The following is a 27,244-nucleotide window of genomic DNA, read 5'->3' on the forward strand; positions in this document are numbered from 1 at the left end:
CATAATGACTGAAGGACTTCAAGGCAGCACTTCCTGGACCTCAGTCTGAAATCATAGCACAGAGTGCTTCCTCCCTTGCAAATCAGAATAGTAACTCATGCTGTTACATTTTACCTGTGTTGCTGAGGTAGCAAGCCAAAGGGCAGTCCACTTCTTTTATATATGCTGTATGCTTATACTTTGTACTGGTTTGGATGTTGCTGCTGTAAGCATCTAAGGAATGTGCTGCTAGCTCAGTCAGTGATGAATCCATCCAACCCAGTATCCTGTCTCCAGCAGTGACATTAGGAGATTCTGTTTAGGAAGTGCAAACAAATACGACTCCTATCTGAGTACCATTCCCAGCATCCAAAAGTCATAGACTCATCTCTGTCTTCTCCCTGTTTATGGACATGTTGTCCATGAATTTGTCTACCTTCTTTTTGGAACTGCTCATATTGTTTGCCTTTAAAACATGCCGTGACTACATATTTTACAAGCTCATATAAGAAAGTACTTTATTGTAACTGTTAAATGGGATTTACTGAACAAATTTTTCATTCATCTTATTTCCAGGGAGCCTTCTCCTCCCTTCATTGAAAATCCTCAGCTTTTTAAGGCTCCCTTGATAAGAGATACCTCTCCTCAGTGCATTATGTCCTTCTTGCAGTGCTGAGAAGCATGAGTCAGGATGTGGGTGCACCTGGGTTTTATGCATTGGCAAAACAATGCTCTCTGCATTGCTCTCAACACCCTTCCTGACAATGCTCAACAATTTGATGCTTCTGGCTGACACTGCACATTGAGGTGATGAATGAAACTGGGAATAACTAATGAGAACACACTATTGTGATCAAGGCTGGCTGGGGTATGCAGTTAAATATAGCTATATTTAACTTTTCCTTTTAAACCATTTTCTATTGCCAGTCTCAGTGAAAGACAAATATTATCAGCCAGGGTAACTGCTCCAAATTGGACAGCTTTGGGTCACTGTATTTTTGCAGTCTTCCCTTTTTCTCTGCCCAGAGCATTAGTAGTATACCTTATGGTGCAAACTAGAGCACCCATAAGTAATATGCCTGCATGTTCTTTCTGCATTTGTGTGCAGGGGCCCAAGGTGACTTTTAAGCTTAGGTCTCTTGTTCAAAAACTTGATTATAAGGATGTGGAAACACTTCTGATGCACCCTTTTGAAGAGGTTTTATGACTCAGATGCAAAAATTAACTTCCAGATGAAAGTATAGTAGAAGCTTTAGCCCAGGAGCAACACCTACCCAGTTTTATAACCCTGTCACACATATAGCTTTAATAAAAGCCTGTAGAATAAACAAAACTCAGCTATAGAAACAATAAGGCAATAGCAGTTGTAATTCAGGGAACTTCCAGCAGATTAGTAACAACCTGTGAAAAGCCTGTGGCCTGAAAGGCAACCTTGAGTCTCTAATTCCTAGGAAATTGTTTGTGTTGTGGTGGTTATTGCTGCTTAACAATTAACACCTGGAAGACTTAAAAAAATTTGGCTTTTAATTTCTCTTTTCCATTTTCAGCATGTGAAGTCTGATTCTGGCATGAATCACAGCTCTTTGAGATCCACCTCTTTCAGGAGGTCTGCACAGCTATCCGTGAACTAGAGCATCCTCTAAAGAGCTGAGACATTGATCCAAGGAAGCAATCAGGTACCTGTGTGATTCTTTCTCTGTGGAGCTCTCAAAATCAGAAAAGCTTTTTTGGAACATTCCTCCCAGAATTTTAAACAGTCTAGAGGACACAAACATTTCATCAGAATCTGTAAATAAAAAAAGAAAAAAGTTCAATTGCTACCAGGTTTTTTTCCTTCAATGAAATCAAATGGAAATTGCAATTCTATTTTATGTTGCAAAATATTTACACCTTTTAGTGCCTGATGTTTCTTGGCATTTTTTTCTCTTTCCTGTAGCCACTTTCAGCATATCTGAGTCTATTCAAATGTCAATGAATCTTCACAGCTCACTCCTTCCGTGCAGACAGAGTCCCTGATAAAGCACTTCTCCCACCCAAGAAATGTCTCTGGAAAGGAGTTAGTCCTTTCCTTGAGATCTGGTAACAGTCAGTCAGGGAGGTACCTGAAACAGTAACAAGCCTTCTATGCTCTGTGTGTGCCAGTTTAACCTACTGTGCATAAATCCTACTGATGGCACCGGTTATGCTTAACATTAAAGATACACAGTAATTTTATACTACAGTCCTAGAAATATTCTGCTTAGATATCTCTACAAGCAAATTTAATGCAGTCCTCAACTATTTTGGATGCTCTAGAAATGTGAGTGTGTTCCAGAACTTCATAGGTCTCCTGGTTCAGGTACTTGACACACAAGCAGTCATATGACATACACTCAGCCACAAGTGTTAATGAGAAAGTAATTAATCACAGATTCCATGTAGCTTGTATGTGAAAATCCTCACCAGTTATACCGGATCCAGACAGACTCGGTGTGGTGAAAGGAGTTTAGCTTCCTGTAATACCGATGTAGCTGCCCAGCTGCTCTCTGGAGCAACGAATTAACATAGAAATACAATGCCCTTCGCTGCTAAATTGGGTTCTGTGGCCTCTTAAGAAGAGAAGAATGAGTGAACTTGGGAGCCCAGGGATGTCTAGAGTCTGGGGATGGCAACATCAGTTTGGAGATACTCAGAAATTTGAACAGGTCAGAATCCCACTTCTTGCTCTCTCAGTGCATTTTCCAAGTTTTTTAAATTTATTGAATTTTTTTCTTTCAGGGCTGGCTGCCATTACTGCTTAACATCAGTGGAGAGATTCCCACTGAATTTCAAGGGCAACTGGATTAGTTACTGGTTTGTTGTACTGAAAAGGCATGCAATTAAAAAAGCTACCACATTGTTCTCACTGGGCCGGAGCCAAGGATGACCAAGTGTGCTTGCTCAAGTTCAGCTGTGCACTGTCACCCACGAAGGCAGTGGGTTGCGCTTAGGATGCAACCCAGACAATGGAACCCGGCCTGGCCAGAAGCTGCAGTTTGGCAGCTTAGACCCATTGGAGCTCTGACCAGGCACAGGGAACAGCTACAAGGGATTTCTTTTAGGAGTCAGAGCTGTAATTTCCAAATGATAGGTTTATGTCAGCACTGCAGCTGGTGAGACTTCTGTCAGCTGTGTGGTTTACCAGGAGGAATCTTCAGCTGGAAAACAATTCTCAGGTGCTTTGCACTGAATGGAAAGTGATGAAAAGGTGGTTTTAGTAATTCTTTTTGTATAGTGTTTATTGCCTCATTTATATACTCCCTAGCATTCAAAAAATACTTTTCTGAAGTAATTAATTATTTCCTACAAATCTTATTGATATGAAGGGGTGCCCTACACTGTTTAACTCCAGCTATAAGTCTCAACCTCCCAAACAGTAAGGTATCTATGTGCCTTCAGAGAACCATAGAACAGTTTGGGTTGGAAGGGACCTTTAAAGGTGATCTAGTTCAACTCCCCAGCGATAAGGAGCAACATCTTCATTGGGATGCTCAGAGCTCCGTACAACCTGACCTTTAATGTTTCCAGGGATGGTACATCTACAACTGCTCTGGGCAAGCTGTTCCAGTGATTCACCATGCTCACTGTAAAACTTTTCTTCCTTATATCAAGTCTGAATTGACTGTCTTTTAGTTTATAAAAATTACCTCTTGTCCTATCACAACAGGCTCTGCTAAAAAGTCTGTTCCCATCTTTCTTATAAACCCATTTTAAATACTGAAAGGCTGTAATATGGTCTCTCTGGAGTCTTCTCTTTTCCAGGCTGAACAACCCCAATGTCCTCATTCTTCTGAGTCTTCTCATGAACTCCTGTTGAAATAGTTGCTTCCTTAATGCTATGCATATGTTTTGAGGGCTCAGAAAAGACAGGGAAATTACAAACATGTGAGCTCAAAACTTCTGAGAAAATGACGACTGCCAGTGTTTCCGTAATTAAAGATATGCTCTGTAAACTGTCCCTGCCTCTCCTTTTCCTTTCTCCAAGATGAATGAAATGTGAAACAGCGTATTAAGCCTGGGAAGTAAGTTAAGGTTATACAACTAATTGCATTTGATGATGTCATGTCCCTGTTGATGACAAGGATAAAACATGTCCAAAACAGTGCCTAGAGAGGGAGAGAACATTTTGGGGGGGACTGCCTGGGGGGGACTGATGGTGCAACAAGCGGAGCCATTCACTGCAGCAAACCCACGATCCCCTCGGCCAGGTTCATTTGCCCCTTACCCCGCCGGGGGCCCTGTGCGGAGCGCTCCCGCCGGCGGAGGGGCGGCCGGGGCAGCCCCTGGGGCCGGGGTTAACCTCGTGTTATCGCCGACCCTCTCGCAGATCGCCCGCCCCGGGCATCGTCCGAGGGCCAGGGCGCTCCCCGCGCCGCCGCTCCCTCCGAGGGTGCGCACCGAGGCCGGGAAACTTTCGGAGGGAACCACTTCCTCGCCCGCCCTGCTGGGGGGGAGATGTCAGATGTCGGGCGGGAGAGAGGGAGGGGTGAAGGCGGGGAAGGGCCAGTCGCAGACCCTCCGCTCGCTGCAAGACGGCCATTTAAGCCCTGGGCGAGGAGCCGGCGGGAGAAGGCGAGAAGCGGCGGTGGAGGGAGGTGACCGGCCCGGCTCTCCAGCAGCCGCTGTCCCGCTCGCCCCCTCACTCCGCCCCGCTCACGGCTTCCCCCGCGGCTCCCGTCCCCCCGCCTTTCCTTGGGGCGGGCAGCGCTGGAGGGAGCGGCGGCGGGCGGGGCGCGGGGGAGGGCCGGGGCGCCGGGCGGTGCGGGGCGGCAGCCCGGCCATGTCTCCGGCGGAGGCGGCGTCGGGCTGAGCGGCCGTGCGCGCAGCGGGGAGCGCTCTCCGCCACCATGAGGCGGCTGCCGCTGCCCCTGCCCTGCCTCCTGCTGCTGCTGCTGCCGGCCGAGGTGAGACCGCCGTGCGGGAGGCGGGGGTCTGCCGCACCTGCCCCCGCCGGGGCTGCCCCCCTGCGCTGCGGGGAGCGGGCGGCCGGCGGGGCAGGTGTGCGGCCGGAGCTCGGGCTTTGTCCCGCAGCGGTGCCGCCCGGGGAGGGCAGGGGAGGCTGGGGGGGCTGCGGCGCTCACCTGGGGTGGGATCCCTGCGGCCTCGGCTTCCGCCGGTTCTCCCGCCTGTCCCCCCCGGGGTCTGAGCCCCTCCCGGCCGCAGCGGCGGGGATGTGGTAGGGTGAGACCCTGCGGTACATCCGCGTGGCCACTGTCGGGGAGTGAGGCTGCCCCGGTTGTTTACCCCGCTAAAAGCTGCCTTAGGTAGAATAGGGACGGCTCCCGTCTCCCCAGCGTTGTAGCCTGCCGTCCTCGTGTCGCTGCTGGTTAATTAGTAATAGGTTATTTGCGCATTGTCCGTGACGGTGGTGCACATCACCCGCTGGGTTACAGCCTTCAGGCTCAGTGTGGAGTTTCCACGGGAAAATCCTGCCCTTTGCGGAGTGAGCAGACCTGGCGATGCAAGGCAGCAGGAGGGCTTTGCCTGTACACTTGGGTTTGAGGCCCTGCTCTGTTCCCAGGTGTGTTTCAGGATGTTCTTCCAAGAACATTTTCAATGATGTAAGTCAGAATCGCTTGCCAGGTGACCCACTGACAGCGTGCTGGCATAGACTTTCACCCCGTACTTCTCTCAGCTGATAGATTCCTGGTGTTCCCGCAGGAACGCTTCATGGCTGCTGTGAATGCTAATGTTTTGGGGCTTCTTGAACTTTTGATTCCAGATGTACCTGCTTGGCCTCTCTGCCTCAACAGTTTCTGCTACAGAAGTGTGAATGTGTATTGGGATGGACCAAGGTGCTCAGTAATTTTTGGTAACAGTTCTGCCTGAGAGCTGCAGAACAGAACTGTACCACTGCTTTAGTTTAACTATTTTTTCCCCCTATCTTACACTGGTGCTGACTTGTAATTGGAACCAATGACTACTGTAAACCTTTGCTTCCTTCTCCTTTTGTGTCTTTCACTTTGAGGTACCTTGCAGTGTTTTGTAATTCCATCTCTGTTTGTTGTTGTAGCAAGCCTAGGCTTAAAAATATCTTCTAAATAAGAGCTGAAACTGAATTGGGTATCAAAGTACTCCAGCATTTTGGAAAAGCTCAGAGCAGGCCTGGATTGTCCTTGGGTATAGCCTTGCAGGATCTGTCTACCACGACCTCTATGGTTTGTAGTTTTTCTTCTCAAGCTGAATCTTGTGACATAATGATCTACTTCTAACATTTTCTAAGCCAAGGTCTTAATTGGTGTCTAGTATGATTAATAATAACATGAAAAAAAAATGGACCCTCTCCTCAATTTCATGTAGTTATATTTATGAACTCATCATCTCGGGACCCAGCTGCAGATCCTCGGGTAGGCCCTGTCATCCGCAATGGTATCGGAGCTCCCATCAACAGGAGGACACAGATCTGCAGATTCTGCTGTGGCTCGTAATTTTAGGTAGGAGCTCCCCAGCTCTTGGTGTCATTACTGAAAACTGAGAAGACAACAGTCTCATTTGTGACTTTAGGTGTACCTGTGAATGTGAAAGCTGATGCAAGGAAGTCTCCATTCACCAGACTTCTTAACTAGTGCTGATCAGCACCTGGTGAAGTTCTGAACATTAGGAGCACTTCCTTGATCTACACAGAGAAGTGGGGAGAAAGGCCCCTTAGGAGCTTTTTCCTTAGAGTAATAGGATGTAAACTGAGTCCTTGCTGATGGTGTGATTCTGCAAATCACTGATTTGAAATGACTAAATTTCCCTGTGTTCACTTACAGAAGGTAGGGTGGGATCACTCGTGTGAAAAGGTCATTTATATAGCCTGTAAGCAATAAGGATGCAGATAAAGCCTTGCTTGGATGGAATTCTGACTTTAAGCACTACAGTCTTGTTGTCTATTCCAAGATGCATTCACATGTCAGGATGTTCTCTGACAGGGAACACTTCTGTGCTTTGTGTTGGGTTCTTTGCATAGGCTAAGGCAGATATTGGAGTTGGCAGTTGTTGCTTGTGGTGTGGCATGTGCTCGGGTGCAGGGACGTGGCCTGGGACTACCTGATGAGGTATTTAGCTGGTGTAAGAAGATGACAGCAGCTGGCAGGACTGTCAGGCATGTGGCACGAGCTGGACTTTGTGTGTTGTCAGTAAGAACTATTGCGTCTTGTCTACAATCTCCCAGCCAGCCCCTGAGCAGAAAGGCGGCAAGTTGGATGGAAGTGGCTCTTGGCTGGATCTGGCCTCTGCACTGCCTTTCAGATGACTGTGGGGTCGGTGAGGGGACAGCAATCCTTACACAGACAGCACTGTCGGCCCAAATACACGCAAGGACTGGGAAGCAGCCCGAGCTATGGAACAACTGTGTCGTGGCAGATCTGGAGGGGTGTGACTGGCATATGATCTTTCTGTGGTGTCTTTTCCCCAAGGATAAGCATCTTCTGTATTTTTGATTAATTCCAACAGAGTGGGTAAAGTTGGAGTTGTTTAAAAGCAAACCTTGCTGTGTGTGTTTTTGTTGAGAATGATTATATTACTGATAATGACAACTAATGTCTACTACTAAAAGAGCAACAGACTTTTAAGCTCTGGTGTTTTTGTGCTTATTTTGGTGCTTAGAATTATAAATGCCTTTTATGTGGACCTAATAGCTTGTTCTTACAGCTTATTCCATGCAAAAAACTACTGATAATGTGTAAGTTGATTATATAGGATTATGACTTAATTACTGGTCTGAATTTCCAATTGAGGAGTTTAAATGAAGAACTGTCTTATCTTAAATGTGGGCTTGCCATGTGTCCATGTTGCATGAAAGATAACTTCTGCTATATATTGGTCATTATTAATCATCCTTAATCATTCTTGTTGATTATTCTCCTGTATAGTAGCCTAAATTTTAGTTGATGAAATTATTCTGGGTTATCTTCAGCACATGCAAGAAATACTTAATAGTAAGTACTATCTAACAAAAATATTTTGCAAATACTTTATGGTAGGTCTACATACAGCTCATTTAGAGGCTTTAAAAAGAATAAAGCTTTAGAAGTGTGAGGCTCCCTTGCTGGTACTGTAAGTACACTTCTGGGGTAAAACCTTTAATGGCCACTATTAGAAGCAAGGGTATGAGCATTGCTTATCTGGAGACCTGAGTAGGCCTGAACATACACAGCATAGGCCAGAAAGAGAAGCTGTAGCTGTGAACTGAGTGTGCTTGAGTCGGAGGAGCTTAGAAATATACTTTTCATCTGTCAGGACAAGTTATTTTTATATGATGACTGACAGTTGATGCTGAAGTGCAAGGGCTTTCATTTTTGTCTAAAACTGCAACACAGGTTAATTTCCTGTGCTTCTTTATGTTCCTCACAAAACCCCACAACACAAGCACCTTCTGCAGGGCTCAATAGATGCTTTGTTTCCAGCGTGGCATGGATGTGTGTAGTGCTTCCTTAGTGGCATAGGCTGGCTGCACATTGCAGCACACTCAGATGATTTCCAATACTTTGTGTCTCCAGCCAGCAACACAAAACAAAATATCTTCTTCTGCATGTTTGAGATCAGAATTCAGGCCCACAGTGGAAATGTTGCCTGTGCAAACAGACACGCTATTATTAGTACTTCCTCAATTATGTGAGCTACATGCAAGTCTTTGTTGAGAATTTTCATGGCATGTAATTTTTTTTCGTTGGAGCTTCTAAATATGAGCGAAATTGCTACTGTTTTAAAATCTTTGGTTGTTCATTGTATAGGGCATAATCCATATAATTTTAATCTATGCCTTTCCTTCTTGCTACTAGAATTACAGTGTATTGTAGAGTGAGCATTTTGACAATGTTAGAGAGTGGTTGGGGACTGGGAATTTGATGTTTGTAGGTATGAAGCCTATATCATGTTGTTTACTTGGGGTTTATGCTTGCCTGCTTGAAAGAAGATTCCCAATATGAGCCAAGGAGAGAGAAGCCATTAAAACAGTCAGTGGCTGCACATCTGGTTGTTAGCCTGATGTGACTGCTTTTAGTTAGACTCCAAAATTTGAATGTAAATAGTAGCTTGAACATCATGAAAGGCTACTGGAAGTGCAGGAGGAGCTATTTGAATTTTCTCTATCAGAGAGAGCCTACTTCTGTGTAGAAATGGGAGAGTGAAAGAGAACCTTACCTTAAATGGAGCTATCAGTAGGAAATTAATTTTCAGCAGGAGATGACTGTGCAGGGGAGGACTTTAATTGGTGGGGAGGAAGACAATGAAATGTAGGTGAGCATGTGCTAGTATGAAGTGATAGAAAACAAAGAGTGTTGGGAAAGAGTGATCAGGCATGTGCAGGAAGGGAAGAACAAAACAGATGCACTGCTCTGGAAGGCTGCACCAAGGCTTTTCTCTAAGTGCTTTCCAGCTGTTCCCAAATGTATCTGCACATAAACAGGCCCCCTGGGGCTATTAATCCAAAATTCCAGGAGAAAATCCAAGATTAAGTGGGAAAAGTATTTCTGTAATCCAAAAAAGAATGGACATGTATATGGGGTCCAACTAGAGCTAAATTGATAAATTTGTGGCTTCATTTAGTTGTCTTCTAGGCCATCTGTGGGCATCCAGTGGAAAAGGCAGGGGAAGATATGTCCATGTCCTTCCACAAATGTTGGTATTTGGCGCATCACTGAATGCAATTAGGGTTATTTTCCTACCATCACCAAGAAATTGGAGGAATCCCTTGATATTAGAAACCACACAGTCCAACCATCACTGTTCTCCTTCTGTGCTCTATGTGAAGATACCAAGGGCCCGCATGGGAAAGCCTCTTTATCCACTTGTAGCAATGCAATAGGAGAAAAGGTAACTGTGCTTTTAACTGCATCTCAGAATAGAAAGAATTGTACCTACAGCTATAAATGGAGGAAGGAATGATGCTGGTGTCTGCTGTGGTACCAGACCTGTGGGGTCTGGAACTGGCCTTGGCTTTACATGGTGCTTCAAACCCAGTTGGTATGTGTGGGGAAGAGGGCTAAAGCCTGTGTTTGACATGAGTACTACTGTAGGAGGAGAAGGGACTACTGTAAGGATCACCTTCAAACTCTCCTAGCCAATGCTTAGAAGTCCTTTTCTCTCCAGTGCTGCCTATCTGCTTGTTCTCAGTCTCCTTTTCCTATTCTTCTCTCGTACCTCCCATTTGTTTGGTACACATGGGACTTCTCTCATTGTTTTGTACAGTTTTAACCAAACTGAACAACTAAAAGAAATACCTAGTATGTCACTAGGAAGTTCCTAATGCATGCAAAGTTTTTGTTGTGTACTGCATCTGAGCTTCTATTTTAAGGTTGAGAATGTGGGAGTTTTCTTTACATGTAGGGTTGGGCGTTTTGTTTATTGGAAGGTCTTAATGGTTTTTTGGTTGATTGGTTTGGCTTTGTGGCGTGCAGGAGAATGCTGTCAACATAGTGTAGTACTATTTTCTGTGTACTCTGCACCATATGGGCCAGGGATTGAGTATAAGGAATAATTTGTGTGAACTTCACCCCTATTTCCCCCATTGAAGGTAAGAATTTTTTGCTTCTGAGACTGTAAAATCATCACGTAAAGACTTGAACATCAGGTCCAGAGCTTATTGTAAATTACAGTCTGTCTGTAGCCTGATAAGCAGATGCAGACTCTTAGTGTATCTGTGGAGGTCGTGGGTGCTTGAGGAAGGGAAAGGGTGACACGTGGTCCTGGCTCTGAGAGTCTCTTCTGAGCCCAGAAGTGCTGGAGCCCTCTTTCCCATCATAGCCCAGGTGAGTGGAGGAGTGTAAGTGCCTGGGAGCTTGTTCCTTTTAGGCTGCTGTATTTTTATCTACAACACAACTGGCTCTGTGATTAGGTGCATTCACAGATTAATTCCTTACTTCCTTTTGGCAATATTTTGGTAGGGTTTTCTTTGTGTCTGCCAGGTTGCAAGCAGTTGGGCTAAACCTAGCCTGCATGGGAGTGCCCTCCAAAGAGGGGTTATTTGTGCAAACCAGCTTGGTGGAAACCCAGGGTGTCCTTGGTCATTGAGGGATCGTAGCTTGGCATGGGTTTACATGCGTATTTAAAAACCTCTACTTTTACTAGTTCAGCGGGATTTTTTATGGTTGTTTGTTTGTTTGTTTTTTTAATAGAGTATGTCAAGATGAATCATTCGTGGTTTTCTCGGTAGATGAGTGGTAAGATAGGGGACTTTGCACACCTGTCGGAACACTCCTAGCCAAGGTTATGATGTTACACATCTTGCTCTGTTTGCTGATGATTTGTTTCTTTGTAGATGTCTCTGGAGCGTGTTTGCACACAGGAATGCTGGTGACTTTTGTTTCTGCATTCCCCATCATGGTGGGGCTTCGGCTGAGCTTTCAGTCATTATTTCCTCTTGTGTACTTGGATTCTACTAAGTTAGAGCATTTTGAATAATCTTACTTGTTTATTTTCTTATGTACACACATGAACAGGTCACTGCTGGCAAGTCTGTTTCTGCATGCCTGCTTTTGAGTCCTCTTTTTTCAGATTATAATTTCTACCAGCTCTGTTTCTGGAAATAAGGGGAGAGCCATGCAAAGGATACCCAGCTGGAGGATTGGTTTGTGAGTGCTGTATTGACTAATGAGACAGGAGGATGCTGCAAAGGATGGGGCAGCAGGCCATTGCCAGAGAATGCAGCAGCTCAGTTTTGGAGCAGGCCATCTTACATGCGCAGCAAAGCATGGAACCATATATGATTTTACAGACTGGGAAAGCTTTCTGCTGCTTCCCTGAAGCAGTTGATGTGCCTCCAGTGTCAGTAGTCCCTATAGGTAAATGGAAGTTGCTTCTTTGCTGCCTTTCCTCCCCAGGGTTTCCTTGTGCCTGAAGTGGCTCACACAACTGATCCCCAGACCGTTCCCTTGAAATTTTGAACTTAATTTTACCAAAGATAGCATGATAAGAAGGGCAAAGGGGAAAACTGTGAGACTTTATTTTAGCTTCATCTGCCTGGAGCCTGTGTCACCTTAAGTATAATTGACTTGTTACTGTCTGATTTCATAGTAAGAGAGATCACATCTTTGTCTTCATTTGTATAAACTTGCTCCACTTTGTGCAAGGTGACCTGTGTGTTGCTGAAGTTGGAAGGGCGGGCAGGATGCTAGAGTGGTAAATAGTGTCCATCTGAAAATGGACCACCAGCTACATCCTGGAACAGGAAGAATAGCCCTGATAGGAAAGGGGACCAGTTTGCTGTGCTGGCAGGGATTTGGGGCAGATGACCTCTCTGAGACCAAGATGTACCTTTGGCTCCTACAAAAGAGAAGGACTTCTGTTACCCTCTGGGATGCAGGTGAAAGAAATACACACTAGCAGACAGTAGCAGTGTGGAACCATCGAAAGGCATTGACTCAGCCTTGCTGGTGGTTTTATTACAGTATTAGGCATGCCATGGTCTCTGTACTTTTTAAACATTTAAAATGTGACTTATTATGAAAAACACTGTGAAGGGAAAAAATGGGTGCCTGTGGTTGGCATCAAATTTACATATGTATAGTTTTATTGTGTTAAAAAGGGAGTTTAGGGTTTTCCTCCTTTTGAGATCATGCTCTCTGATTCTGCAGGAGCTTTACATACTTATAAATACCTCAAACTGAGAACAGCAATAAATTGATAGGGTCATTTTAGATCATCAAATTCTGGTTTTTTAAGTTTTTTTTTCTTCCAGTGAAAGCAGATAAGGGAATTCTAATATCTTCTTGACACTACACATACTATAATCGTCCATTTATAACCAAGTTTGGAATCCGGTTCGTGGCTTCCCTGCTATGTGAGTTACTCTTTTGAAATTCTAGTGTTCTTTCCATCTCCTTGCAGGGTCAGCTGCTTCTTCTAATACTAGGCCTGAAGTTCAATACCAATAAAAATGTCCTTGTTTTGATATGATTTTTTTGTGAGGTAGACTGTGCCTGGTTAATTGAGGTCTTTGATGGTTTCACCTTCTATGGATTTATACTTTTTTTTTTTTTTTGGAAAGGAGAAGTATGGGAAGTGTAGCCACAGATTCCTTTCCACAGTCTTTGTAAATGTGTATCTTCAACAAAACCCCCCACACCAAAAAAATAAAAAGCTCTTTCTTTGGGGAAGCTCATTATCTTTGGTTCAGTTTGCATAACTCTTTGAGGGGAATTTACCTCTAGGGTCTAGTTCCATGCTGATGGGCACCAGGGAGAAATAAGCTTTGAGGTCAGAATCTGACCTTTTTAGTTGGCATACTATGGATGCCACAGACACAGGCCTGGTGTTTTAGGCTCAGGGTTTCTGACAGATTTTTTTATCTGACAGCTGAAGAAAGGAGGCTGACATACTCTCATGTGAGATAAAGGAGCAGCATCAATATTTGCCAAATAAAATATTTTTATTATTATTATTCAATATCTCTCTGCAGTTCAAAATTCTATTTCTGAGATGAAAAAAAAAAAGGGAAAATTTTTGTGAAAGTTCTTTTTGAATTTTTTTAAATTGAGTGATAGACTATCCAGTTATTCTTTCTAATTAACCTTGTACGAGTTTTAAGACTTCTAAGAAACAACTAAAAAATCCCACACTTTGTTGGTACTATTAAATCAAACATGTTCACTTGAGTGATCAGTGATGAGTTAAATGTATTGCTACATCTGTGTTAGAATAATTGAAACTATCTCTAAGCCCATGCAAAGCACTGGTAGGTATTGGTATTGTGAATGTGTTAACTGAAATCCAATTTTAAGAAATAATTATGGGAAAGGACAAGGCTGTAAGATCTGGAATTAGATCTGTTGGGCCTTTGTTCTTTAATCTCCATAACAATGAAGGTAATTGTATGTATATAATAAATCTCAACAATAGTCTCCTTTGTCCCTATTAAAGGAAAGAAAACTTTCCTTTGTCTGTAACTTATCAAGGACTTGCATTTGGACATGTTAAAATTTCTGGGAGATAGTTCCAGATAAAAAAGCTAGCCAGCTAACAGAAGCAGAAAAAAAAATTCTTTTATGTGTTGAATCCGTTTGGAAATGGGCCATTTTTTTCCAGCTTAACAGTTACAGATGAAATATTGTTATAAAATGTTTAGCCGTTTCTTCATAAGGCAAGACTTTAATGGCCAAGTCCTCCACCACCATGTTAGTGCATTTTTATCTTCTTGTCTTTTTCTCCAGCTGTAATGATTTTTCACAATAGCTGAAAGATAGTTGATCTAAAATATAAATGTCTTCGCGTATTTTTTATGGATTTGAGACTGTGTAATGAAAGTGTAATTGCTTCTGAGCTTTTATTGTGTGTGCCTGATTCCTCTGTAACACTCTAATTTCTGAAGTCTGCTATACACTAGTTATAAAATATCCACAGTAAAGAAGCTAATAATCAGGTCTCTATAGTCATGACATTGAAAGCCTAAAATATTTGGAAAAAAAAAAAGCTGTATCCTTAACTATCTATCTTTATAATAATGTGCTTTAAAATAATCACCAAACATCCAAACTAAAAAAAAAAATCCCCCAGCCAGGCATTATATGCTTTTGGTGATTAAAATATCATTAGTTTATTAAAATAACTAATTAAAATATAATTAGTTTATTGTACTCTGTAATAAGCTAACTTTCTTCTTCTTTCTTTTCTGCAATATTTTGTGAAGTTCTGACACTGCTGATGAGAGTATTATGTGCTGAGCTCTAGCCAGCAGCAAATATTTGCAGGTGGATGCAATATCTGGAACAGCCTTAGGCGATACTCATTTCCCAGTACTAAAAGACAGTTCTACGGTATGTGGTTTAACTGGTATTTATTTAACTATTGTCTTCTGACTCAGTCTTCATAATTTTACTTGTATCTGTTCAACTATTTCCTGGTTCAGTGTACGAAGCATAACACTGCAGAAGGAGTGAGCAGGAGGTCAGAGCTGATACTTATTTACTGCAGAGCATGTTTTCCCCTCTTCTCCACCAATAAAATAATTCTAAATTTCTGGAAGTTTGAGCAGCCTACCAAAAAAAAAAAAAAAAGAGGGCATTCTTTTCATTGACTTGCACTGTTTTGGTTTTCAGCTTGCGGGAAGGGACTGCTGTCCATCTAGCAATGAAGTTATTAAGTCATTAAGTTAATGATTAAGTGATTTACACAGAGCAGCCCCTGCTCAATCCTAGCAAAGCCATTGCCTGCTTGCTGTGCTGTTGCTGGGCAGAAGGTCATTTTTGAAAACCTTTCCCCTGTGCCCCACAGGTTATGCTTGCATGCAGAATCATGTGCAGTGCATTTATGGTTTATAAGCAGTGATTCGTCCGATGCCTAAGTTTAGGACTATTCACAACAACTGACACAGTTGCTACTTTTTATTTATTTTCCATCTCCTCTTCAAGTTAAGAAGAATAATAAGTTGTAATGTCCAGCTCTGCTAAAGACCAGTTGCTGCAGATGATGTGAGTCTCCCGTACTGCTGTTCCTGCTAGCTGGCTACCCTAGTTGCTTCTTCCCTTTTTCCAATTAAAGAAGTCATTTAGGAGAGAGAAGATGAAAAAGAAAACAGATATCTCATCTGTAGACGTTTATTCAGTACTTGCTACATGTGGTATTTGTCACTATTGTCTTCAGATTTCATCAAAATTAATTCCAGTTATGTTAATCTGAGTTTTGCAGTGAAAACTGATCAGTTGAACATTTTGTCTTCTCCTGTAGAAATGTGTGGAAAACATGGGAGATAAGATACTGCCAAACTTCAGTTTCCCTTTTGAGCAAAGACCTCTTACTTTTTCCTTTCCCAAAGTTTTCTTTTTCCAGGGAATCCATAGGACTGATGAAATCCAGATGGAGTTTTGATGATTAAGTTAATGACTGAGGAGTTTTAGGACTGACAGTAGGTTGTTGTGTCAATATTTGTCTGAGAACATGGGATCTGCTCACTCCTCATATCTTCTCTTCACCCTTTCCTCCCCTTTATTGCACTAGTTGTGTTTTGTGACTTGGAGGTTGTAAATGCCATGGGACATTGCATTTGTACATGGCTACTACTAAGAAATCTTGATGGGGTTAGGATCTCTGGCAATCTTTCTCAGTCAACGTGTTTGTGTAGGAACTCAACATAGTGCCCCACCGCACCTGTCTCCACCAGGATTCACTTCTGCTCACCAACTGTATCAAAAATGAGAGCTGGAGGGGGAAAAAAGCTTCCTTCATACAACTTCCTCTATTTTGTGAATACAGTGTTCCTTTTTGATCATGAATGGGTTATAAATCAGACAAAAGCTGGGTTGTGGGGTCTCATCGCTTTCTTCTCTAAGTGAATTGGCTAATTCTTGATCAGTTTGTAGCTAGGAAAGGCATTCCTTACATCAGTCACAGATGGGGAAGGGGTTCTTGTGCTGCGAGAAAGACATTCACCTCTAGACACAGGGCAGCCTGTGGTAAACCACTTGATTGCTTGGGAAGAGGGAGTAGGAGTGTCACTGAGGCTTTACAAAACAGCAGATATCACCCTGGATACTTGGTGTGTCATGGAGCAAGTCCCACTTGTCAAACAGCTACTCATAGCAAGTCAGGGCAGTGGGAGGCATTGGGATGCTGGGGAGCAAACTGTGCCTCTGACTTTATGAAGGGATGGTACATGGCAGTGCAGATCCTGCTGAGAAATTGAGGCTAAAGATAGCAACCATTATATTCAAATGGTGCAAAAATCAGCATGCTGGTAAAATATCTGTTGTAAATGGCTTCCATCAGGCTGTTCCAGCTCTAGACAGTGTGTATTGTACAGAGCTGAAACAAACCTGTTGTTGCCTTTACACAGCAAATGCTGCTTTTTGCTGAGGAATAAAATCTGCAGTTTGTTTCTGGATGTCCTGTAGTCCTGTGACTGGTCTTATGGGCAGTCTGGTTTGTATGTATTGGGTGGTGTTTGGAGGACTCTAATTTGAGATGTTCCTGTCCCTGCTCTAATGCAGAGAGCTAAACTAGAGCTGTGTGTGGGTACAGTTGAGGAGGACATGAAAAAGCAAGTGTATGAGAGACTACTTGAGCTTGGGGTGTATTCACTCTTTCGTCATGTCCATCTCTATGGAACCAAAAGCAAAGACAAGTTTCTAAAGAAAAGGAAATATGTTGTTGGGGGAGGATGATGAGTAAACACAAAGTGGACATGAGGAGCAAGATCGCTGCAGCCTACGTAAGTTAACAGCGTGTCTCAGCTGTTGAAGCAGTGCCCAAGTATGTGCTGTTTCGTTACACAGAGCTGAACTATATTTTCTCTGAAGTAAAACTGACCAGTCCACCTCCTTTTTAATTACATCCTGTTGGGATGAGACATCCCTTCCTGAAATGAGAGAAAGATAAAATTCACACATGCGCCTCAGACCTTTGTGTGCTTGACAGCTGTGATAATATGGCACTATCCTCTGTAATTTGGGTACTGCTTAAAAGTGATAAAAGGCATTTCTACACAGCTAGTGTTGAACTTGCAGGCTCTTGCTATGTGAGATCACCAGCTGTGTGCTGCTTACAACAAGGTGATGATAATCAGTGTCTACTGATGGTCAACCCATGATGATCTGAAAGCTTAAGGAGGAGCGAGCCTGTCTGGTTCATCTCCTGCACCACACTGTAGCAAAGTCTCCAGTCCCTACAGTAACTGCTATTGAGGGGAGGATGTGATTGGTGTTTCTGTTTGCTTATTTGTAATTCAGGGTATTGCTCAAAGCTCCCTAGATAGGAGTGGGGTTACCTTTTTTGTTGTGAAAATGAATAGGAAGGCAGTCTGTTCTGAAATGCCCAAATGAATGTTATTATAAGCATGCCAGCCCCCTCATCATAGAGTGCTGTTGTAGACACTTCAGCTTGCCTGGATGCATTTTGGGATGCAGATGCAGGATGTCCCAGTGCAGCTCCCCCTGTACAGCCTTGCCAAGAAGTGAGTTTGTCTGCTTGGATTTTGGGGCAGCTTTTAAGCTGAGGTGAAAGTCTGCCCAACTGGGTTCTGGGGGCATTGCAGCTGAGCAGCTGCCTTGGAAGATGATCCACTGGTGCCTTACAGATCTGGATCCTCTCCCATAGGATTAACTTCCTGGTTTGACTTAAGACCTACCTCATTACTCAGGACATGGCTGGTGATCCTAACCCTGGGCTGAGCCTGGGTACCATTCCTTGCAGGGAATGACATACTTGGGTACCATGGCAATGCACACCTGGCTGGTGGAACCTCTACTTCCTGCTGTGCTTCCCTTCTCAACTCCCTGCTCCACTTTCCATCTTCCCATGCACTTCCCTTACATTTGTCTTCTGGCTATTTCACCTGATTTTTCCCTGTCCTTCTTCCCCAGTCTCCCTCTCCTTCCATGTATAGGTTAGTAAGAATTGCTTACAGAGCATCTTTCAGTGCTTGATTCAGCATAGAGCAACTACTAGTAGCTTTATGATGCATTTATTCCCCCCTGCTCCACTTTGGCAAAGGCTCCAATAGCCACAAGTCAATTAAGACTTTTTATTTTGATATCCCAAGTGTTTATGATTTATGTAAGCTTTTCCTAGCTACAGCAAGGGCAGCCTCAGCGAAGGAAGGACTAAAGGGGTTGCAGAAAGCCCATTTCTTACCAGACCATAAGGAAAAAAGGTCTTCAGAGTATTTAGCAATTACAGATAATCCTGTTATAACTTCAAGTAAGTGAAAGCTCCACCCATTCTGAGTTTTTTTAATGCAAGTATGGACAGCCTTTCTCATAGCATTTCTCATACTTGTTTCCGAACCAAATACATCTTGTTTTCTTAAGTCTTCTCTGTATATACATAATTTCAGTTTGTCATTTTGATTGAAAATCCTTCCCTAATAGCCCAGTCTTTTACACAGTTCCCTATTATATATTATTTTAGAAACATGGCTGCTTTCATATTTCAGCATTTTTAGCAATACGAAACTTCAGAATATGATTCCTCTTTAAAAAAGTCTATTTCTAAAATTCAGTCCTGTTCTTTACAACTCTTTATCTCCCCCTTTCCTTTTCTACCCACACCTCAAGTAAAATTTTAGGTATGTGGGTGGAATGGGTTTTAGTGATGTGGGGGAAACAATTACATGCAGTGATGATGGGGAGGAATAAACGCCTGTTTAGCATGGTAATGAAATATGTTTTTTGCAGAACTCAGATTGTAGTTGCACGTGGTATATGGTGTGGCTTCCACCAGAATTTTCTGTCATGCTTCTCTTTGGGTTTGGATATACATGTCACAGAATAGTTTTGTTTAATTTGTATTTATTTAGCTTGCCGAGGAGGAGGAGTGTGTTTTAATTGAAAGCAAAAATTCCTGTGAACCATATGCCTCACTTTTCAGTCAGCTCTAATTAAATTTCTTTTTCCTCCCTGATTGCAGGTTGTTTCCCCTTTGTGTGCATAAGTGAGAACTTGTGTGGGAGATCCCCATCATTGTTATTGTGTCACAGCCCTGTTTTATTATCTCATAGTTCCGTCTGTTGATCAGACTTGCTAACAAAGATTGTCATTACAGACACATTTTTTTATGTTGAAAGAGCTTATGATAAGTTAAATATTGCTTCTGTAGGCCCTTTGTATTTCAGAGTGATGATGAAAATCAATATATTGAGCCACTGGGGAAACTTCTGTTCTTAAATGTGGAGGATAAGGCATGAGGGTCTGAAGTAACACAGTGAACTGATGGCACACAGCTTGGACTTGCTGAGTTTCAGTGCTGCTGTGTGATTGCAAGAGGACCCTACTCTTGTTTTCTCTTTCTACCAGAAAGTCATGTTTAATACTTAAGTCAGTTTTCACATAACTATGTTTTATTTCTCAAAACTGTAAGATAATAGGATACTTTAAGTAGCATTAGCCAGTTCAAGGATATCTGTATATATATATCTATATCTTTGTGACTGTGTATGCCCACAGGTATATATTTGTAAATGTAGAACAGGAGAGAAGAAATGAGCCTTTAGTGAGAAATAATTTATTTTGGTATTTAGTTTTGTTTGTTTAGTATCAAGTATTGTTTGAAGGAGGCTAAAGGAAAAGGAACTCTGCATTGAGATAAGCAGTAGGAGAATAAAAAAAAAAAGACATGTACTTGGCTTAAACGATGTCCAGACTTACTGTGATATTTTCCAGGCACTAGTATTTTCCTTTTTTGTTAAGATTATAAACAGTTGATTTTTGTTGAGTCTACAAAATACAAAGAGCCACAATATTAATACATTTAACTGTTCTTTAAATATGCATTTGAGTGCTTTGTTTTACTCCTCTGTGTTTAAAGAGGAACCTTGTTACATCAGGCTTTAACTGATTAGGGACTCATTAGCTTGACAAATAACCATGTGATTAAGGGCAGGGGGGAAAAAACTGGTGAATGGAATAGAGAAGTACTTCAATGCATTCACCTGAGGCCCTTACAAGGAATTTTATCAGTAGAACACCATCAGTCTTACTTCAGTGGCTCTCCTGTTTCTGTTAAATCGATCTGGGTGGGATTCTTTTCACAGGCATTTTGTGTACCCACATCTCTGTAATTGAAGAAAAATCAAGCGTTTGTTCCAGCCTCAGCATCCCTGATGTTGGTGTGTCTGCCTGATAAAAAGGGCTGTGCAGCTGGTGGGGATGTTGCAGTGGTGTGTATTTGTGAGTGTGGGTTTGATGTGGGTGTTTGAGCTCAGCAGTCCCTTGCTAGGCTGATCTGTATCCAGTCCAAATCCTTCTCTGGTGTGAAGGTGACATGTTGCAAATACATCCAAGTGTTGTGATGGAAAGATGGGATGAGTTGCCTGGGGTTCAGCACAGGCGCTGAAGGTCTTCCATGCTGAAGTGGAACCTGCTAGCTCACTTTCCATCCAGCCCATCTTAAGGGGAATTTGGGTTTCTTTAATACCCAGGCTTGTGCTTGTTTAGGCCCTAGGGACTATAGCTCATTATATATTGGTTCAACAAGGTGTCATTTGAACTCCAGGAGCCTGTTCTCCGAAGCTTTTGGTCACATTGCTTTGTTTTGCTATCTGGATGATAGCACTGTGAACTTCCTGCTGCAAGCAAATAATTTCTGAAGAGGAATTAAAAACCCCCTTGCTATCAAGAATGTATCTTCCTATGAAAATGGAATCAATGGACATTTAAGTCACGGTCTACTGCAACATGGTAGAAAATTGCTTATCTGTACTGATAGAGCTCTAAGAGGTTGGTTGCAAAGCCTGAATGTTTCCAGATATAATGTCATGTTGTTATATCATGGTCTAGGGATATGTTGCCTTCAAATAGGAAAAATACATAATATTGCTTATCTAAAAACGATTCTTTTCAAGAGGCACGTGCCAAGAAGCAGTGTGCTGGGGAATAAGTTCAGTTATAACCAGAGGGGTTTTATTTTTATTAGCCGAATTGTTTGTGAATGAGCAATGGAGATAGTGACCTACAGGGTTTACAAAATGTGGGAATCTGCCTGTCTAGCCAGCACTATAAATAAATGAGAAAGGCTTTTGAAAGATTTTTGTCAGTTCAATATGCATTATTTTGTTTCGGCAAGTCTCCTTTGCTTCACAAGCTCCATTCTGTATATGGTGCTATTTATAACCTGGGGTGGAGGAAGAGTCTCTGGGAGTGGGTGATTCACAGACACAAAATAGGGCCATAAACAATGTTAACACTGTGGCATAATCTGATAAAAGCACAAACTTGGACAAAGAGTGCAGTGCTGTTCCTCACTGGGGCTGTTGTGTGGCAGCTTTTTCTCCCTTTCCACTGACCTTCTCTGACTTGCCAAAAATGCCATCTAGTTTCACTTTCACAGGGGCCCGGCACTGAGTTGCCCAAGGTTAACCTAAGAGCAGTGCTATGGCTCAGCCTTCCCCAGGCAGACTGTCATGCCTGACCCATCTGAAGAGTGTGTGTCACTGCTGATTTTCTGGGACCTGGCAGGGGAGTCTCCAAGGACTTCAGCAGCTGAGTTATCTGTCTCCGCTGCACCCTGGCCTGGGTGGCTGCAGAGAGCTTGTGTTTGTGGCCAAAGGTAGAGTAATGATCGTATCACAAGATGGGAATTGAGATGATGAGTTAAGGAGATGTGTTCCTTCATGCTGTTCCTTTTGTGGGCACTGTCAGAGGAAATGGGGTGGAGGATTTAGGAAAATATCCTGGAGCTTGCCTATGACTGCTGAGGGACAGAGGGCAGATCAGACAGGAGCTGTTTTAGTAGAGTGAAGTGGTATTTTCAGTGTGTGTTCTTCCTGTATAGGTAGAGGTAACTTAACTACCTCCAGGAGTAATATATGTGCTTCCTTGTGTGAACTAAAATGTTGACAAAGTCCAGGCTTATTTATTATTGAAAGAGGAGAAAGCAGAAGGATTATAAAAAGCAAGGGCATAATTGTTGCTGCTTCTTCTATATGGCCGTACGTGGAGACCTTATTTGAGCTGAACTTTGAGGCACAGTGTACATTGCATGCATGTACATTTTCTTCAAGGCTGTTACACTCTGTTGGAGAGGAAGTGATTTGTCAAATTTACCTAAGTACTGTATTGCAAACCCCATCCTAAAACTCAGGGTTCATAAGCGGGCTGCTGTATCTACAGAACTATGGTATGTCCAGCAAATGTTCAGTGAGTCATGTAGTAGAGGAGTATGTGAAGACATGAAGAAAAAGACTGTAGGAGAGGAATTAAAGATGAAATTTTCCTGTACCGGTGAATGGGGATCCCAAAGCTTTGAGCTTCCTGCTCAAAGTCTGTTAGAAAAAATTAAAATATACTTTTGAGCATTCAAGCCACAACAGAGATGAAAAGCACACAGAGTTAAAGAAAAAAAGAAAAGGGCAAGCCCAACCAAATAAAAATACACAGGCAAAAGAGTGCACCCATCGTAGACAGGAAAATCCTATCTTTTGCTTTCTCCTATTATGGGAGGGGTCATTGTTTCTTTTTCTAGTAAAAGAATCCTTTTTTTAAAATGTCTGTGGGAAAGGAGAATAGTCTGAATTGAGTCTTTGAGATGTTGTATTACAGAGAGTCACAGAAAATGTACTATGCAAATGACTATCTGCCTTATTAGATGCCTCAATAGAGTTCATTGTCTCAATATTGCTATTATTGGAGATGGATGGACACTACGTGATTTTACCATCAAGCTGAAAAACTTCAGTGTTACAGTCTCATTGCTAGGGTAATAACTGCACTGACTTAAAGGAGAGAATTGAATTAAGGAGAGTGAAAGGTCCATTGCTCTGTCCATTTTAGTTTGTCTTTTGTAGACTGTGCATCATTTTAGGGGTCACAACAGGGGGGTTTGTGCTTCATGGTCTTGGTTTTGTTCTTCTTTCATTGCTAATAAAAAGAAAGCCCTTTTATGGGGAGGAATCCTCTACCACCTGCTGTGATTTTGCTTGATTTGGAGTTGAAGGAACGCTGGCGTTGTTGGATGGTGGTGATGCTGGCACCTTTCTCAGGTGGATGCTGACTCTTTACCACCTTGTGTCCTTGTGGAGGAGGAGCCTGTACTCCTTTGCTCCCTGATGTCAGAAGTTCCTCACAGTACTGTTCTTGTCCTCTGTTAGCTGGCTTCTTACCCGTGGAACTGCTTACTGAGTCTCCCCTGACCCCTCACTAGAGCCTAGGGCAAAATCTAAATCCTGAGAGCTGCTGAGGTAAAAATCTCTCAAATGTCCTAGTCTGTGCACTGTCAGTTGCCCTTAAGCCTACTTTTGAGGTCTTGCTTTTGACTTAGTGTGTTGCATTACAAATGGACAAGAAAGCTGTCATTTCAAGAACCTGACCTATGAAAGCAAACTGGTGTTTTGTGGTGTGTGTTGAGTTTTTTGTTTGGGTTGGGGTTTGTTGTTTTGGGGGGGGGGGGTTGTATATATAGAGCTTCTCAAATAGACATGGCAGGAACGTTGGCTATGAAGTTCTCAGAACAGATGGTCAGCGATACCCGGTATTTTTAGGTTTTATTTTTTCTGGGCATCACTTGATGTGCTGTATCTGACTACATTACAGAATGAGAATTTTCGGATAAAACTTTGGCTCCAGAATTGTGTGTTTGGTGTTTCTATGGCCCTGTGGCAATAGTAAGGATCCATCGTTGAGTGTTGAGCCACACTGCTGTTGTTGATGGTAGGATGCATCTCTGGAGTGATTTCGGTGCTAAACCTAATATTTACTTCATTTGTTTCTTGTGGGGAAGGGGAAAAACCAAGTTTTGCTTCTCTTCTATTGTTTGGTTAATATGTGTGAAAGTTAATGAGTAGCTAGAAGCAGCACAGGTAGACTGGAAAACAGTAACCTTACTCAGTGTTTGCTTTTCTTCCTTGTCTTTTCAGTTGTGGAGGGGATGAGGAGGGACTATTATTCATCAGAAAAAGAAGTTCTTTACAGTCCCCAGCATTTCCCCCAAATAACCAGCTGCCTCCCTTAAGTCCTTAAAAGTAGCACCTGTTATACAGTACTCTGTAATAGGAATTAATAACCAAGGATTGCAATGTATACACGCTGCATGAGCCACAGAGAAGCTCTCAACATACCACACATACAGAAATAATATTATTCTGAATTTGGAGGCTTTGTTTTGTGTGCTTCATTGTTCTCCTAATTCTGCAACCTCTCCATGTGTCACCTAATGCTTATTTCCAAGGACAGCACAGCTGACCTCATGGCAGACAACCCTGATGTGATAGTGAGAAGCCACTTGGCCAAAACCACAATTCTGTGGTGTGAACTTAAAAGTTTAGTGTACAAGGTAGTGTACTGTTTTGCACTGAGCTATCTGTCTAATCTTTAAATGCATGTGTGGCCTTTTGCGTTGCTTGAATATGTTCTGGGATTATACATAACGAGGTTTTATTATATGCAAAAAGCACACCTCGACAGTGGTTCTGCCACTGCATTTGTTTTGAACATTGTGACTTTTGTGCAGCCTCTCTTTTTCTTGTATGACTTCTTTATATTTTTTTTCATTCACTTCATTGAAATGATAAGGAAAATATTCTCACTGTGTCACTGAAGAAAGCATATTATGCATTTTTGACTGGCTGCGTAGAGTTCAGTTACCATTTCAGAAAATGGCACTCAAAGCTGTGAAGAGCTCCAGGGTCATTATTTATCCCATGGTCTTTTTCTGATTCCCCCGTTTGTCTCATGAAGGGCTTTAGTCACTTACTCTGTTCTTCCTCTTAGAATTTATATTTTATTTTTGGCATCACCACTTGCACCAGGTGAAATTTCCTCCCTTTCTCACGGAACACGGAAGGTCTGGTTGTCTATTGAAGTGAACCCTTTTGCCTTTTGGTTGTTGATGATGGGAAGTGGAGTTACAGCCTGTGACCACTTAGCTCTTCTGACATCTCACTTGCCTGTTCCCTTTCTATGCCAAAGGAAATGAGATTATTTTTTTTTTTTTTGGTGCTGCTGGCTTTGCATTTCTGCGTATGACTTAACTCAACTTTGCAAAAAGAGAAAATTAAGTCTTAACTTTGGTCCATTGAATCAGCAACTTTGAGTCTCCTTACTAAATAACTTCTAAAACAGGAAAGAGTAAGTTACCTCACTTGGTTATCCTACTTTTTGTACCCTCCACATGTGGCAAAAAAGGTGCTGAGTCTTTATATATAAACGAAGTATTTATATCTGGTGAATGCTATAGATTCATCTTTCAAAAAATGTGTTGTAGCAAGTAGAACTAATGTGTTGCACTGGGGGAAAGGGAGAAATCCTTTGCAATTACCAACTACTTTAAAGACCCTCCTGTGTTGCTGTGGTTAGGTTGAAAGGGCAATGGGCAGGATTCGTTTTTGCCAGACACAGCAGAATTCTCAGCAGAATGATGCCCTGGTTGCTGTTTCTAGGTGTTACTGAAGTGCAAATATATGTAATTTGCATGCAGAGGCAAAATAAAGCGTGCTAAATTTCCTCCTGCTTTCTTCAAGTTCTGCTATTTCAAGCTGCTGTATTTGTCTTCTCTGCTAATATTGCACAGAGGAAGGAGAGCAGTTTATTTAAAAACAAGTATTTCATAGCAGTTAATTCTTGTGGTATTTACAGTAATTACTAGAAGAACACATGGTACCTTTTCTGTTGTGAATGAAAACTGTACTAAATTTTACTAAGGAGTAGTGGAGGTTATCTAACGAAATATTTTGCATCGAGGCTCCCAGCTGGTTCATTCATTTCATTATTGGTGCTGGCTGAAAGATGATTTGTTCCTGCTCTGTGAGGATAATCCCTCTGCAAGTGCCTTGTGCATCTCAGTAATGACAATGATAAACTAGCGTGCCTGGAATAGAGAGTGCTTTTGAAAAGAGTCTTTCTAAAAGAATGTTCTCATGTCCAGAAATGCACACTGTTAAGGCAAAAGGACCTTATGATTTTTAAAGGAGTCACTTGCCTGTCTCGTGTCTTTCGACTGGTTCAGATGGGCAAAAGATAGGAATGAGTGGCAGGGAATGAGTGGTTTTTGAGATTCCTGGTCAGTAAAGAACATGTCTTTGTTTTGTAGGCCACCAGTAGAGCTTTTACCAGACAGAATGATAGGTAGATTACTCTATTTACTTGTTTTACCTCATTGAAATATTTGTCACACCTGTGAAATGTCTGTTGTTGGTGGAAGGTGAACATTTTCCTGCCTCAAATGCCATTGAGATGGATAAGTGTTAGAACTTTTATGCTTGCAAGAGGGTGAGGCTTTATGAAACAGCTGAGCCAATCTAAGGACCATCTACTTCCCTGCTGTCATCCAGTGACGTGAGCTGCTCCCTTTCACTCTGCTGGCCCATGTCTGACCCCATGTTGGGCTGGATGAGATAGCTAAACTAGCAGAAAGTTATTCCCATTATTCTGGAAGAGAAATTCTCTGCCAAATGACCTACTTAAACAAATGCACTGTGCAGTCAGGTGAGTGACTGTGCCTCATTAAGAGCAGCCTGAGGAGGGGAGGCATGGCTTGCACCTTTCAGCGACAACCAAACTTTGGTAGGGTCAGCTATGTTCTGCAACAGCAGTAGTAAAAGTTGTAGTCATAGTATTTTAGTTTCTTATGCAATGTCATATCATCCGTCTCCATAAACCTGGAATCAAATGCTAATTTCAGAGCTAAATGCCTGAAGCATTTTACCAGAGCAAATCAAAGCCCAGTGTGATAGTAATGGCAATATGCTCGTGATTGAGTTTGTTTCAGAGTTTAATTTTTTTCTTAAAGCTGCAAAGAATAGGAGCTCTTCCAAGCATAAGAATCAGTTTTCTTTTTTAAAATAGTTTCTGAACCTGTTTTTTTCCAGAAAAATTGCCACCACACTGATTCAATGTTGCATGCC

General features: G+C 42.4%; 1 protein-coding gene and 1 long non-coding RNA gene across 6 annotated transcripts in view; one reads left to right on the plus strand and one right to left on the minus strand.

Moving 5' to 3' along the window:
• Window positions 1-1,479: 1,479 nt before the first annotated feature.
• LOC113950885 lies at window positions 1,480-5,308 on the minus strand. The gene is made up of 2 exons (XR_003528925.1): window positions 5,079-5,308; window positions 1,480-1,765 (listed from the first exon to the last, which is right to left on the minus strand). It is a non-coding gene; the product is annotated as an uncharacterized LOC113950885 (long non-coding RNA).
• The window catches only part of PTPRJ (protein tyrosine phosphatase, receptor type J), a 70,201-nt gene continuing 47,763 nt past the window's right edge, over window positions 4,807-27,244 (plus strand). For 2 of the 5 annotated variants that reach the window (XM_027651254.1, XM_027651255.1), the window contains exon 1: window positions 4,809-4,901. In XM_027651254.1, coding sequence (XP_027507055.1) covers window positions 4,845-4,901 — 57 coding nt within the window. In that variant the 5' untranslated portion in view covers window positions 4,809-4,844. Of the gene's footprint in view, window positions 4,902-27,244 lie in introns of all 5 variants that reach the window. The other 3 variants (XM_027651256.1, XM_027651257.1, XM_027651253.1) reach the window with 3 other exon arrangements.

The sequence above is a fragment of the Corapipo altera genome, unplaced genomic scaffold (genome assembly GCF_003945725.1).
Source record: "Corapipo altera isolate COAL_440 unplaced genomic scaffold, ASM394572v1 78, whole genome shotgun sequence".
Lineage (NCBI taxonomy): Eukaryota > Metazoa > Chordata > Aves > Passeriformes > Pipridae > Corapipo > Corapipo altera.